This window comes from Ascaphus truei, chromosome 2, assembly GCF_040206685.1.
Source record: "Ascaphus truei isolate aAscTru1 chromosome 2, aAscTru1.hap1, whole genome shotgun sequence".
NCBI classification, from domain to species: domain Eukaryota; kingdom Metazoa; phylum Chordata; class Amphibia; order Anura; family Ascaphidae; genus Ascaphus; species Ascaphus truei.
Window position 1 is genome coordinate 17373113 of NC_134484.1, and position 13740 is coordinate 17386852.

A 13740-nucleotide genomic window follows, 5' to 3' on the forward strand; every position below is an offset into this window, starting at 1 on the left:
TGAAAATGGTGGCGGCAAACATTTATTGAAGAGATATTTGCTCACGTTCAAGAAGCTTTGTATTCTTGAGTGTTTATTAATATCTTGTTCCACTCAGATGAATTAACGTTCAACTGGGGCTGAAGAAGTGGCTCAGCGAGTAAAGTCGCTGACTGATAACCGTGACACAGAGTTTGAAGCAGAGGAACCTGTTTCAAGTCCCGGTGTCGGCTCGTTGTGACCTTGGGAAGTCACTATCTCCCTGCGCCTCAGGCACCAACACCATAGACTGTAAGCTCCTCTGGGCAGGGACTGTGCCTGTACAAATCCCTATGTGCTGTGTACCGCACGCTATACTGTCATTGTGACGCTGTCCGAGTCCCATTTGGGAGAATAGCGCTATATGAAATAAAGTTACTGCGAGTCACAGTTGAACTTCAGGTCGCGTGCTGTCAGGGCATTGCCACCACTTGTAATAAAACCCACACCCCACCCACAGGAATCTAAACACCCCGTGATTAACACATCAGATAGGAGCCTGATTTTACATACAAATTAAGACCTGTCTGAGACGTGAATATAAGTGGTATTTTTATTTGCCTTACCAATTACAAACAGGGTGCTGGCAATAGAAGATATAGCCTTGCAGAAGTATTTTAAATATCTATCTTATTCTCACTTTTACCATGTGTACATCACGAGGCTCTAAAAGTAACACACACACCTGAGATTATTTTGACATAGTTGATATTGAGGGGAGCGAGGGTGCAGAAACGCGCTATTAGCAGCTCCGGTTACATCCCCGCACCTTTACCAGTCATTTTTTCAGGAAAGACTAAGGTGATCCCCGTCTCTGGAAATAGCCTCGTTCAGCCACTTCCTTTTCTGTGGGATTACTACGTTAAAATCTTTCACGATAAGGCTTTAAATGTGGGCCAGCCTTAATGCCCTATTTGTACTTGTGTACTATTGATATGGCTGAGTACTGGATTTCAGAAGCTGTAATTACTCATGGAAAATAGAAGTGGTTGTCAGTCTCGTGTTCAGCGGCACAGCTAAAGACAGTCCTGTTTAGGCGTTGCGATCACCAGGCAATACTCCGTTTTATATGTCACCTTTATATCTATGGTAAACCTAAGAAAAAGAACCCAGTGGGTATGAGCACTCAAAGACCCTAGATTAATTGTGGTGTCTCGATAAAATGTTAACTTTTAATTATAATTCAAAGTAAAATAAGGAGGTGCATATAATGGCGAAGTATTACACTAAATATTAACAAGAGATAATCCTCACAGGCTAGATGCCACTGAATTAGCCTGGTCGTTTTATCTAGAAAACTGTCCGTAGGGGTTAAATGCCTCTCTGGGTAGTATGGTAATTTGTTGCAAACCAGGGTTAATCCCCCTCTTTTGTGTGCCGGTGACTCTGTATTTTTACCTAGGGGTATTCAGTATGATTGTCCACATGCATATTTTATATATAGTAACCTTATTTTTCTGTTGAAATAGCACTGGAGTTAAAGCTGCCGTTTAATAATAATAAAAAATAAATAAAAAAAAATATATATATATATTTCCCATTCAATTCAATACAATCTGCACACTGACAAGTGATTAGCTAAGCTGCAGATCGATCCGTTCTCCTTTAATCGATCGCTTGCTCAGGGTTATTTAATTGAGTTCTTGCACAGCATTGTGGGCAATGCAGTTCCTGGAATATGACTGACTGGGTTGTTACTAGATACAATTGGTGCACTGCTAGAGAGAGGGCGGGGCTCAAGAGCCAAAGCCTATCAGAAGGAGAAGTCACGCCCCCTCCCGTCGCAAACTCTCCCTCTCTCCCAGGACCGCGATCTGTGGTGAAGCGCTGTGCACGCCCCTCCCCCCTCCCCCCCCCTACCCGCCGGACGCGCTTATTACAGAACACACTGGGCAGCCTGATATCTATTTTCACATGTCTCAGCTTTCCCAGCATTGTTGTGTAGAAATGAAGTCATGATGATTTCATGTTGTGACCAATATCTTGCTTTTTATTTATTTTTTTAACTTTATAGTTTTTGCCGAGTTAACCTGCAGCAAAAAGACTTCATTGAAAGGAAACATTTATCTTTAATAGCGAGTTGGGCGTTTTGCTGCTTTAATGTTTCCACATAGTACAAGCATACAAATGGCTTCGTTCAACCTTTCAGTTGATAGAAGGAAAGGTCCAAGGCACAATATGTCAGATGTAATCGTGAGTGTGGCAATTACTGCACATGTTTACAACCAGAGTCCTGACTTCATGAAAGGGAGAGAAGGGTCCCCCTCTCTAACGTTGAAAGCACATTCACACCTCGCTGAGAGCTGTGATCATTCCTCCCCCCCGAAACGAGCAAAGATGCAAGGACAGGGTCTGTTCCAGTCCAGCTCGTTTGAAATTCATAGGTAGGTAAGGGAAGGTTCCCTAATTGGGTGCTCTAAAAAGCCTCCTGGTAAGCCGTGCACTCCATAAGTAGTATAACTCAAATGAGCAAGGTACCCAGTCCCTTTAAGCATAAGCCAACATATGAAACCAGCAGTACGGTTCCGGCATGTAATATTCACAATGGACTACTTATGTCCGCACGGGTACAAAGCCGTCTAACCTGACCGGTGAACTTGTCCGTGGCTCCAACCGGCGGTCCCTTCTCTGGTGGGCTTCTCGATGTCCCGTGACCTGTGACTTCCGGAAGTGTTTGCCGCTGCTTGATATCCTGTATGTGGGAAAAGGGTATACCTCCGCTCCGTCGCGTGCATCCGTCCCGACAGTATTATGAAAGGAAAAGTGGGGATTGCGAGCACAGCAAAATGACGGTCTGGCTAAAGGCAGTGTGCAAAATAGAAAAAAGCTTTATTACGGCATAATAGCCAATTAAAATTACACGTAGACCGTCCTCTGACGCGTTTCGTCCTGGTGGGACTTTATCAAAGAGCGTTTGAAATTCATAGACTACAGTAGGGGTGCTCAATTCCAGTCCTCCAGCCCCCCCAACAGGTCAGGTTTTCAAGATATCAGTCAACTGAGCCTCTGATTGAGCCACCTGGGCTGAAACAGGGACTGATTGAGCCACCTGGGCTGAAGCAGGGACTGATTGAGCCACCTGGGCTGAGGCAGGGATATCCTGAAAGCCTGGCTTGTTGGTAGCTCTTTAGGAGTGGATTTAGCCACCCAGGCCGTGCTGTACGAGGGTGTCTTTATTGCATTGCTTCATATGACGGTGTATTAGGCACGTTCTATAGCGCCGGGCACGTTAGTCAGCCTTTCTATACAATGGCCGCGCGCGCACGGCAGGGCGAGGGGAGCCGACAGACAGCGACGAAGATGAGGAAATTCATCTTTTTGCGCCGCTGCCTGCGCTCGTATGTGTGGGTGTGTGTGTCTGTGTGTGTCTGTGTGTGTGTCTGTCTGTGTTTGCAATTTGTGAAGAGAATACCCAATGTATAGTTTCCTATTTATCGTGGATTTTTGTTTTTGTTTATCTAGACCTCAAGACTTGCATCATTAAAAGAAACCGAAAGCTTTGAAAAACAGACAGCCATTTATCATAACAAATGCCCTCCATGAGCAATTTGTGCAGGATTTTCAATGCACACTCACAGTAAATGACTCAGTCACAGATGTTTTAAGAAACGAAAATGTGTGCATCGTATACACTTCCCCTGCTTAATGAATGTTAAGACACACGTGGGAACTATTATTACACAAAATTAACAGAAAAAAGAAGTCACACAAATTCCTAATCTCTAGAACTCTGCTTTATCCACCAAGGGGGCAGGCGGCTGCTCTTGGGAACAGTGTGGGGGCTCAGCAGATGTAGGCATGTGAGGCGTTAACACTTCCTGCATTTTAATGAGCACTTAGTATGGTTCAGCTGTCACTGTCTACCAGAGAGGGGAGGGCGGTATCCGTATTTCTGTCACAGTAAGGTCATAAAGGAAGAATTTTTAGAACCAAATGTTGTCAGCGCTTGGGCAGAGTTAGTCACCTCTGAGAGGCAATGGGAACCTCGGTCATAATTGGATGAGTCGAATGAAGATGCCAGACTACGCTCTCCGTAGTGTGTTCCAGTTTCATACGTTACTTATTTGTCTTCCATTCTTTCCAGATCCCGTAGCTTAATTAGCATCAATGATGGGGCAGAAGCGTTTTCACAAACATGCGTTTGAGATATTACTTGGATAAATACAGTTTCTTATGTTTTAGACCAGGAGTGGCCAACTCCAGTCCTCAAGGGGCACCAACAAGTCGAGTTTTAGGGATTTCCCTGCTTCAGGAAAGGCGGCTCAATCACTGGGGACTCTAGCTGAATCTGCTGCACATTACTTTGCAATGCGTTCCTGCCATTTGGGGAAACAAAAAGGGTTAAAATAATTGAACATTTCTGTCAAATGACTGTTAGACCTAGACTTAAACTAGCTAAATATAACCGGGATTCGTTTGTTCCATAGAGCGGCGTCGTGCCCAGGAAGCAGCGCTCTGCTCTAAAGAGCTTACAATTTAATTCTGCTGTACCTAAATAGGACCTGTTCATTGTTTTACAGGGATTCTGACAATGAACCGCTACTCTCCTTTCTTATCAGGATGATAATGATTTTTGTCATTGACGTAGCGATTACAAATCACACACTTATTACATGGGAACCTAAAGCCAGCGACATCCGAATCCGGTTGCCTTGCTGCAGAGTGACCCCCCCACCCCCCCTTGCCTTTGATTTGCTTGGTTGTCGGGTAAATTACACCAGACATACAGTGGCTTCTTCAGATACACATAACATTTGTCTTCCATGTACAGCTCACTGAGTTTTCTAATAAATATCACCTTTTCAACACCCATGGCAAGGTAACTGAAGAGTGTAAATGACTTTAAAGGTCCATCTGTTTCCCCCCCCTCTCCTTGTGACATCCAGCAATTACCGCCGGGTTTTGTAACACAAAAGAGAAGCGGACGTCGGCGTGTGCGTCAGCTTTACTTTCATGGCTCACAAACGTCTGAGGCAGGGGTAGCCCACTCCAATCCTCAAGGGCCACCAACAGGTCAGGCTTTCAGGATATCCCAGCTTCAGCACAGGGGGCCCAATCAGATGCATGGTCGAACATAGCACCACCTGTGCTGAAGCAGGAATGTCCTTAAAACCTGACCTGTTGATGGTCTTTGTGGACTGGAGTTGCCCCCCGTTCTCCCCTGCTTTAGACAAATGTACAGTATGTAATGCAAAACGTCCATCTTCTACATAAAAAAGGCACCCTTTATATACCAGAGAGATTGCATCTGTTCTAATTTCTAACTGGTGGAATTGGTAACGGGAAACGACTCTGCTTTCAATGTTATCCCATCTCTACAACCATTTGCAGTTTATATATATATATATATATATATATATATATATATATATATATATATATATATATATATATATATATAGTGACACTGTGTTGTGCTCATTTGCATGTCATTTCCCAGAATCCCTTGCTGCAGTGGAAGTGCTATATGCTGGGTGATAATGGGGAAAGGCGGGGTTGCAGACCTGCCTAAGACATGCAGATGAGCATACAGTATATTTGCATATATATATATATATATATATATATATATATATATATATATATATATATATATATATATATATATATATAAGAAAGATACACACAGCGCAATCACACAGAGATATTTAAAATATAGTTACCACATATATAACGGAGGGTATTAACCCTAACAGTCTATCTGTCCCTGACTCAGTCTGCTGCCAATTAGGTCTACAGCTCCACAAGCTTGTAACGAAAAGATTCCAGAAGACTGACCTAGGTGCAAGGGGAGACAAGAGAGAGAAAAAAAACATAGGGTAGTATGTCTTAACAATTTAATCTTTAAATATATATATATATATATATATATATATATATATATATATATAATTAAGTGAAAGCTTTTCCCCCCGACTCTCCTGGGGATGACGTTCGTAAGCAGTCATCATGTACGTCAAAGGTTACGTTGCCTTTGAAATGATGGACGTACAGTATTATATCTGCCCTATATAGAACAAATGAAATAAAGGACTCTCTCAGACGTAAAGATAAGTTTCATAGTATTCGGTTTCATATTGAAACCAGATTCGGGAATAGCAGTGAAGAATGGGTTTGCCCAGCTATTGCTTATTAGCACTTAACGATGCTATCCACATAGGAGTAGAGTGAAATACTGTAGTGATAGAGTAGGTGTTTATAGGTGAAAGTTTAAACTGCTGTAAGTTTTTCAAATATCTTATAGTTTGCCCTTTTTCTACTGAGAGTCTGAAATAGGGGGATTATTGTGGCTGGTTTCTTATACCCGAGGATATTGTAGTTAAGATTCTGCATGCACGCTCCATCGATGTTAGGACTAATGTAACGTCAAAGGGAAGGGCGCACACTATGCAAAAAGAAAACAATGCAGAATTGAACGGAAATAACCCAAATAAAAAAGTGTTAATTTAAACATTGCTCTGCACTGCCTCTGCACAGAGAGCAGCAGCGGGACAGTAGAAACCTCCTGACTTGTGCAGTCATGTTCAGTGTTACTTTATATTGCCGCACATTTATATTCTTGTTTGGGAGCGTGCCTTACTACGACTTATTGCGTTTATGAATGACTTTTTAATCCTTCGCCGAGTCTGGCGTGTGGCATGGTCTATATCTGTCAAGATACCAAATAAACAAAGATGCATTACATATTTCACTGAGCAGCAAAATTACATTGCAAGTGAATTTGGGCAGCGTGCTGCCTGATTCAGTAGTGCTTACGCAGTGGGAATAGTGATTTGGTTTGTACATTTGGGAAGTTTAAAAAGTGGCTGAGCATTGTGTGCGGATGTTTTAGTGTTTTATATTTGTAAAGCGTTCGTCGTTGCAACGTTTTATTTTAAATAAATGTAAAATAGAAGTATAATATGACATAATTTACAATTTGGGGATGGGGAGGTACAGTTAAAGTTTCAAAGAAAGATAACATTGATATTAGATGGTGAGTGAGGTGACAGGCGCTCAGTGGTAAGATGTGCTCAATGCGCTGGCTGTAAGTCGCAGCCTTTTACAAGCTTCTAAGGCCGGGATTGTACCAAAAAACGCTAAGTGACGCAGTGCGGCCGAAAAAACAAAATTCTATTTTTTGTAAAGTAAAACATAGCTGCGGCGTGCGTGGCGCCTGGGGCTGCAGCGGCGTGCGTGGCGCCTTGAGCTGCAGGGCGGGCGTGGCGCCTGGAGCTGCAGGGCAGGCGTGGCGCCTGGAGCTGCAGGGCGGGCCTGGAGCTGCAGGGCGGGCGTGGCACCTGGGGCTGCAGGGCGTGGCGCCTGGGGCTGCAGTGCGGGCGTGGCGCCTGGGGCTGCAGGGCGGGCGTGGCGCCTGGGGCTGCAGGGCGGGCGTGGCGCCTGGGGCTGCAGGGCGGGCGTGGCGCCTGGGGCTGCAGGGCGGGCGCCTGGGGAGGAGACCGAGGAATTTACCTAGAGGCGAGCGGTTCAGCCAATGAGGGCGAACTGTTTTCGGCCACTCCTCCCTGTCTCCTCTGCTTTTCTTCTCTCCTGTCTCCCTTGTATATGGAGAAGGAGTGGCTCAGTGAGTAAAGACACTGACTGACACTGACTGACACTGACTGACACTGACTGACACTGAGATTGTTGCAGGGGAGCCTGATTCAATTCCCAGTGGCGGCTCCTTGTGACCTTGGGCAAGTCACTTTATCTCCCACAAAAAAAAAAAACATAGATTGTAAGCTCCACAGGGCAGGGACCTGTGCCTGCAAAATGACCCTGTAAAGCGTTGCGTACAACTAGCAACGCTATACAAGAATGTGCTATTATGTATTTAACCCTACGGGCTGTTTTTCGACGCCTGAATGCATTATCCAACACTCACCGCCACTGATTAACATGGGACTCACTTTACAACGGTTTCACTATCCAACGCTACTTCCAGAACGGAAGTACCTATACAGGACGGGATGTAAAATATATAGTATGTCATGTCGGCTCCGCGCTTTCCTTATTGAGCTCACAAACGTCTGAGGCACAAGTAGCCAACTCCAGTCCTCAAGGGCCACCAACAGGTCAGGATTTCAGGATATCCCTGCTTCAGCACAAGTGGCTCGAAGACTGATCCACTGATTGAGCCACCTGTGCTGAAGCAGGGATACCCTTAAAACTTGACCTGTTGATGGCCCTTGAGGACTGGCGTTGGCCGTCCCTGGTGTAAGGAAATCATTGCTTTGTAATCCCGAACAAAAGCCCTGAATTATCTGCCACTAGAAGACTAGAACTATCCTGGTCAAATGGTTGCATCTGGTAAACGCACCTGGCCCACTGCATGCGTGTGCATTGCAAACCCTTTGTGTTCGTTCTTGATGTAACTATCGGCTTGTATTTTTTTTTGTGTGGAAACACACAGCTGTTTTCACTTATGGAGCATAATGGACTTGCGGTTTGTAAATTCATATGTCATGATTGATTCATTTAAAAAAAAATGCTGTATATTTAGGAGAACACCGATTTCCTATATATTAAAAAAAAAGTTTTGGTCAGGAGGAATTTTAGCAATAGGGGAATCTTATGCACGCAAATGAAGTGTGACGTTTCACTTTATTTGGGGTTATTCTGCTTAAAAAACACATTTCATTCTAGTAAGGTATAAAACATCAGCAAAGAACAACGTCTTCTTCACTGTTGCCAAAAAGTGCTATTTTTACATTAAAATCCGATTGCCTGATATGCGATGTCAGAATAAAGTACATACTGTACAGTAGCCACGTGTACATAGTAGATGAGGTTGAAAAATGACATACGCCCATCAAGTTCAACATATGCTAGATTTAGACGACAGATACGTATCCTATTTTGGTATTTAGAGTATATTGATCCAGAGGAAGGCAAACAACAAACCCCCGTGAAGCATTATCCAATGATGTTCCATGAGGGGTAAAGGAGGAGTTGGCAGATCCAATTCTCCATTACGGAGCGCAGAAACATTTAATTATGGCAGTGATTTATCCTCCTTCATTACCCACTGCGGGAAGCAAACATTTCTTTGGATGTCGTTGCTGGTGATACCCTGATTCACAATGAAGGAAAAGGCCAGGGAGTAGCATGAGTCACAGGACTATAATTGTTTAATTCTAGGACTCGAGCCCACACAGTTTCTTTAGCACACGTTTATTAGTAAATTCAGTCTTGATTTAATATTGATTTGAAGTGTACAATCATTGATTTTGTAGTAAACAGTCTACAAAGCACATCTTTGTATAAGGTCTACACTACAAAGGTAAATGGTTATTGATAAGGATTTTTACACTTTACATTTTTTAAACATAAAACATTAATTAAGTCATTATTTTCTTTGGTTGTGTGATCTTGCCTTTAAAACGGTTAACTTTAATTTACCTAGTTGAGTTATGCAAAGCGGCAAGTAAAAAAACTATTTAATCCTATTTACAAAAATGTTACTTGGTGAAACAATCAATAAAGATGGTTGAGAGCATCAAAAAAAATTCAACATTTCTGCCCCAACCTGGACCTTTCTCATGACTCCGTCCAGGTTAGGACCGAAACATTGACCATTTCTAATAATAAATACACCATTATACAAGTCCACGCGAGTGCTCTCACCCCTCCTTATTGACTTGCTAGATAGACTGCATTATCTACGTCCTTGTATGCACCCGTGGCAGTAATTCCAAGCACGGGAGCGCTCCTTCCTTTTTATATCCCTTGCGGAAAATACTCAGTTGCCTCATATTTGTAACCCTAATGCAATTGATACTCAAATCTGCATTTAAATGCTTCTTTTTAAACGGCGCTTTTATATTTTGGACCATGTAAAAAGTACAATCTTACAATAAAATGTGAGAATAAGGATATATGCTTTTAAACCACAAAAGTGAATTCTACTTATGGAACATACTAAAAGAATGATTATTGGATTGTAAGCTCTTTGGAGCAGGTCCCTCCCTGCGATTTGTGTTCTCAGAAATTCCCACAATCTTGTCGATGTATGAAACAAATTAAAACAATAAACACTACAATGGTAGTAAGTGGCCGGGGCGTAGCTAAATGTTGCAGACACTTCCAAAATGTGAGGCAGACCGTTGTCTTCAGTGGTACGTTTAAAACTAATGAGCAGTGCCATAAAGTCACTGCAGAAAATGGATTTTGGGCTCTTATTTTTCATTAATACACCACTAAAGATTTTATGGATTAATCATTATTAAAAGCACTCTAGTTTTTCCCTGCGGTAATGGCTAACCAGCCAAAAATCCCTTGCGTCTTTATTCAATATACACTATCGAATGTCACTATTTTATTTGAGCTGAAGGTTTAATTTTGCCATAGGTGTGGTATTTCACATCTCATAAATCAACAGTTCATGTTACACTCAATAAATGTCGCCTTTTTAACGTCTGGAATCCCAAGATAGTCTTCATTTGAATTCCAACATTGAAGAAGCGCCTGGGCTGTGAGTAACAAATGGCATTCAATACATTATATCTGTGATCTGTATTCTAAAGAGAATGCTCGGCTTGTTCCTCAAAAGGTTATTGAAGGAGCAGTCTGTCCGCCCTGGCTCTAAAGAACATCTTTTTATGTCATTTTAGCAACTTTCTCTACGGATTCTCCTTCCCTTTTCATGTCGCAGCATTTGTGACTGTGTGACAGTGGAGAGGTGAAAGTTAGAACCCACGTTCGCTGTAATGGGGGAATAGGCTGTGTCCTTAAAGCTGCAGTTCAGTCTTTTTTTTTTAAATTTATTTTTTTACTTCAATAGTTTCATGTGTGCAATCTCCAATTACCTAAAGAACTGTATAGCTGCAGGTCAATCCGTTCTCCATGTATTGTTCTGCAAAATTTGGTGACATCATTAGTGAAGGGATCTGTTTTTCTTCTGCTTCTTTCTCTCAGTGGAAGCTCATGAATATTCATGAGCACTCCTGCACTGACATGTGCTAGAGGGAGAGCAGGGCTGACAAAGGGGTGTGCCAGGGCTTGTGACAGGACATGAAGGGGCAGTGCCTTAGTAAATGGTTGTTAAAATAGAATACAAGAAAATTGGTCTTTCAAAGTTGTTTTTTTAAAAACAGAAATTGCTAAAAGTATTTTTTCTTATTACAAAACTGATTTATTAAAAAAAAAAACACACATGCAGGATATTGACTGAACTTCAGCTTTAAAGTACTTTCTTTTCTGACATGTCTTGTTCTGTTGTACACATTTGGAACGTCTATTAAATGGACAGTGCAATGTTTTGCGATAGTGCTTAATGTGCTAGTACAGGAGTGGCCAACTCCAGTCCTAAAGAGCCACCACCAGGTCAGCTTTTCAGGATATCCCTGCTTCAGCAAAGGTGGCTCACCTGTGTTGAAGCAGGGATATCCTCTAAACCTGGCCTGTTAGTGGCCTTTGAGGACTGAAGTTGGCCACTCCTGATCTACACCTTTCATCAGGATCCGCTGTTTAACCAAGGGAAGAATGTAACTGTTGTCCCCAAGTTGCAGCAATAAGGGCCCAGATAAAAGCAGTTTTTTTTAGTTTGAATTTAGGATTATTTACAACTATGATTTAATTCATTTCTCCTCAGTGTTTGCTTTCTGATGCATCCGAAGACCGTATATTTGCTGTTGCACATAAGTCGTATTGACCGTGGGATGGTCCGTGGCTTTAACATGTTGGCTGCTTTGTAATCTGCAATCCCGTTTCTTCTTTGTATTTATATCAGGGTCACTGTTTTGAATAAACTAACACTTCCTTTTTTTTTATCGTTCCTCAGTTCTCGAACTTCGAAAATCAGCGTCTGAGTTCCAGTTAAAAAAATGTCGTATGGGTCTGTTGATGGAAGCGGATTCGGAAGCAGAAACCCCTTTGGTGGACCCTCTACACAAGGATATCTTCCTCTAGGTAATCTCCTCATTGAATTTAGATGTGAATATGTGAAAAAAGTGTAAACAAAAGAACTCAGTGATTGGGCTGGGGGTTAAATCACTGTTTCATACTGTACTTAGTCTTTCTAAGAACCCTTATTTGTTGAAAAAGATGTGTAATTTACTTAATGCACTTGACATCCATGTCATGAACACTGTGTGTGTGTGTTTATACAGTGGTTCGCAGAAGTATTTACCCCCTACCAGTAATGTCACAAGTTGTTGAATTAAAAATAATGTATGCGCATTTCTTCAAACAAACAATTTTTATTCAAAGAACAAAGTTCTAGTGGCTTAACTGAACACGGTTATATGAGGAGGAGGTTAAATGTTAGCAAAAGAAAAACAAAAACCGTGAAGTGTTCTGGTTGCATAAGTATTCAGCCCTTTAAGTCAGTACTTGGTAGAAGCCCCTTTTGCAGCAATTACTGGTATGAGTCTTTTTGGATCGGTCTCTAGTAGCTTTGCACAGTAGGAAGGTGACTTTTTTTTACCATTCTTCACTGGGAAATTGAGCCAGTTCTGATAAGCTCTTTGGGAATCATCAATGGACGGCATCTTCAAGTCTTGCCATAAATGTTCGATTGTGTTCCAGTCCGAACTTTGACTGGGCCACTCAAGAACATTGATTCTCTATTTTTCAACCACTCCAGTGTGGCTTTGTGCTTTGGGTCATAGTCCTGCTGAAATTGAATTTTTCTCCCCAGTTTCAGAATCTTGGCTGACTCAAACAGGTTTTCCTCAAGGATTCACCTGTACTTTGTAGCATCCATTCTCCCCTGTATCCTGACAAGTTTCCCAGTCCCTGCTGAAGAGAAGCATCTCCATAACATGATATTGCCACCAGCATGCTTGCCAATTGGGATGGTGTTGAGCTTGCACCAGATGTAATGCTTAGAAATTAGACTAAGAGGTTCCATTTTTGTTTGGGAAAAAGCATATAGATGATAATGCAGACATGTGGAAAAAGATTTGACTTTTTGGTCTAAATTCCAAGCGTTATGTCTGGCGCAAGCTCAACACTGCACATCACGCAGTCAACGCCATCCCAACTGTCAAGCGTGGTGGTGGTAAATCGTGCTGTGGGGATGCTTCTCTTCTATTTCTTTTAATTGTTATATAATCCTGCACCAAGATATATTTGTTATTGTATATAACATTTTTGTGACTTACTTGTAATTACTGATATATTTATTCATTCTGATCGGCACTGATCTACTTTGCAGCAGCTTTGACCCCGTTGTTTTTTTTATACTTGCTATGTTAACCTTGTATTTGCCATTCTCTCTTCGCCTTGATTTGCTTTATCAGATTTGGGATGGAATGCCACTTTATGGTTTGGAAACTTGCTTAATAAAACGATATTAATCGTTTAAAGGTATCAATGGTTATCAGAAAACATTATGACTACTTTGTCTGAAATCAGTTCATTGGTTTGATGTGTTCCATTAAACAGAGAATCTACAGTAAACTTCTGTCATCGTGAAATTATAGCGCAGTTCTGCTCCTCAGTATTTTGTTTTTTTCAAAGAAATTAAGGATTCAAAGAAATATTCCATATCATAAAAGTTTTTCTAGTTATAATTTTCGGCAGCATGGCCCAGCCACATGCCACCATGTGAGTTGCTATATCAAATTTTAATAAGAAAGAAGAGGCTGAGTACATAGCGGCATGGCTAATTATATGTATAGTTCATTTTAATGCCTTTGCTTATGACCGTGAGATGGTATTTGTGTGGATTGAAACACAAAAAGTAGATAGAAGCGAAGGGATAATCAGATCAGTCTAGTAAGTTCTGGTTTGCAGTGG

General features: G+C 41.9%; 1 protein-coding gene across 8 annotated transcripts in view; it reads left to right on the forward strand.

Annotated features, from left to right (window-relative positions):
* The window catches only part of TSNARE1 (t-SNARE domain containing 1), a 593698-nt gene that overhangs the window by 149494 nt on the left and 430464 nt on the right, over nt 1-13740 (forward strand). For 7 of the 8 annotated variants that reach the window (XM_075581607.1, XM_075581590.1, XM_075581622.1 and 4 more), the window contains one exon: nt 11780-11907. In XM_075581607.1, the coding sequence (XP_075437722.1) occupies nt 11823-11907 (85 nt within the window). In that variant the 5' untranslated portion in view covers nt 11780-11822. Of the gene's footprint in view, nt 1-11779; nt 11908-13740 lie in introns of those variants that run through there. The other variant, XM_075581625.1, reaches the window with a different exon arrangement.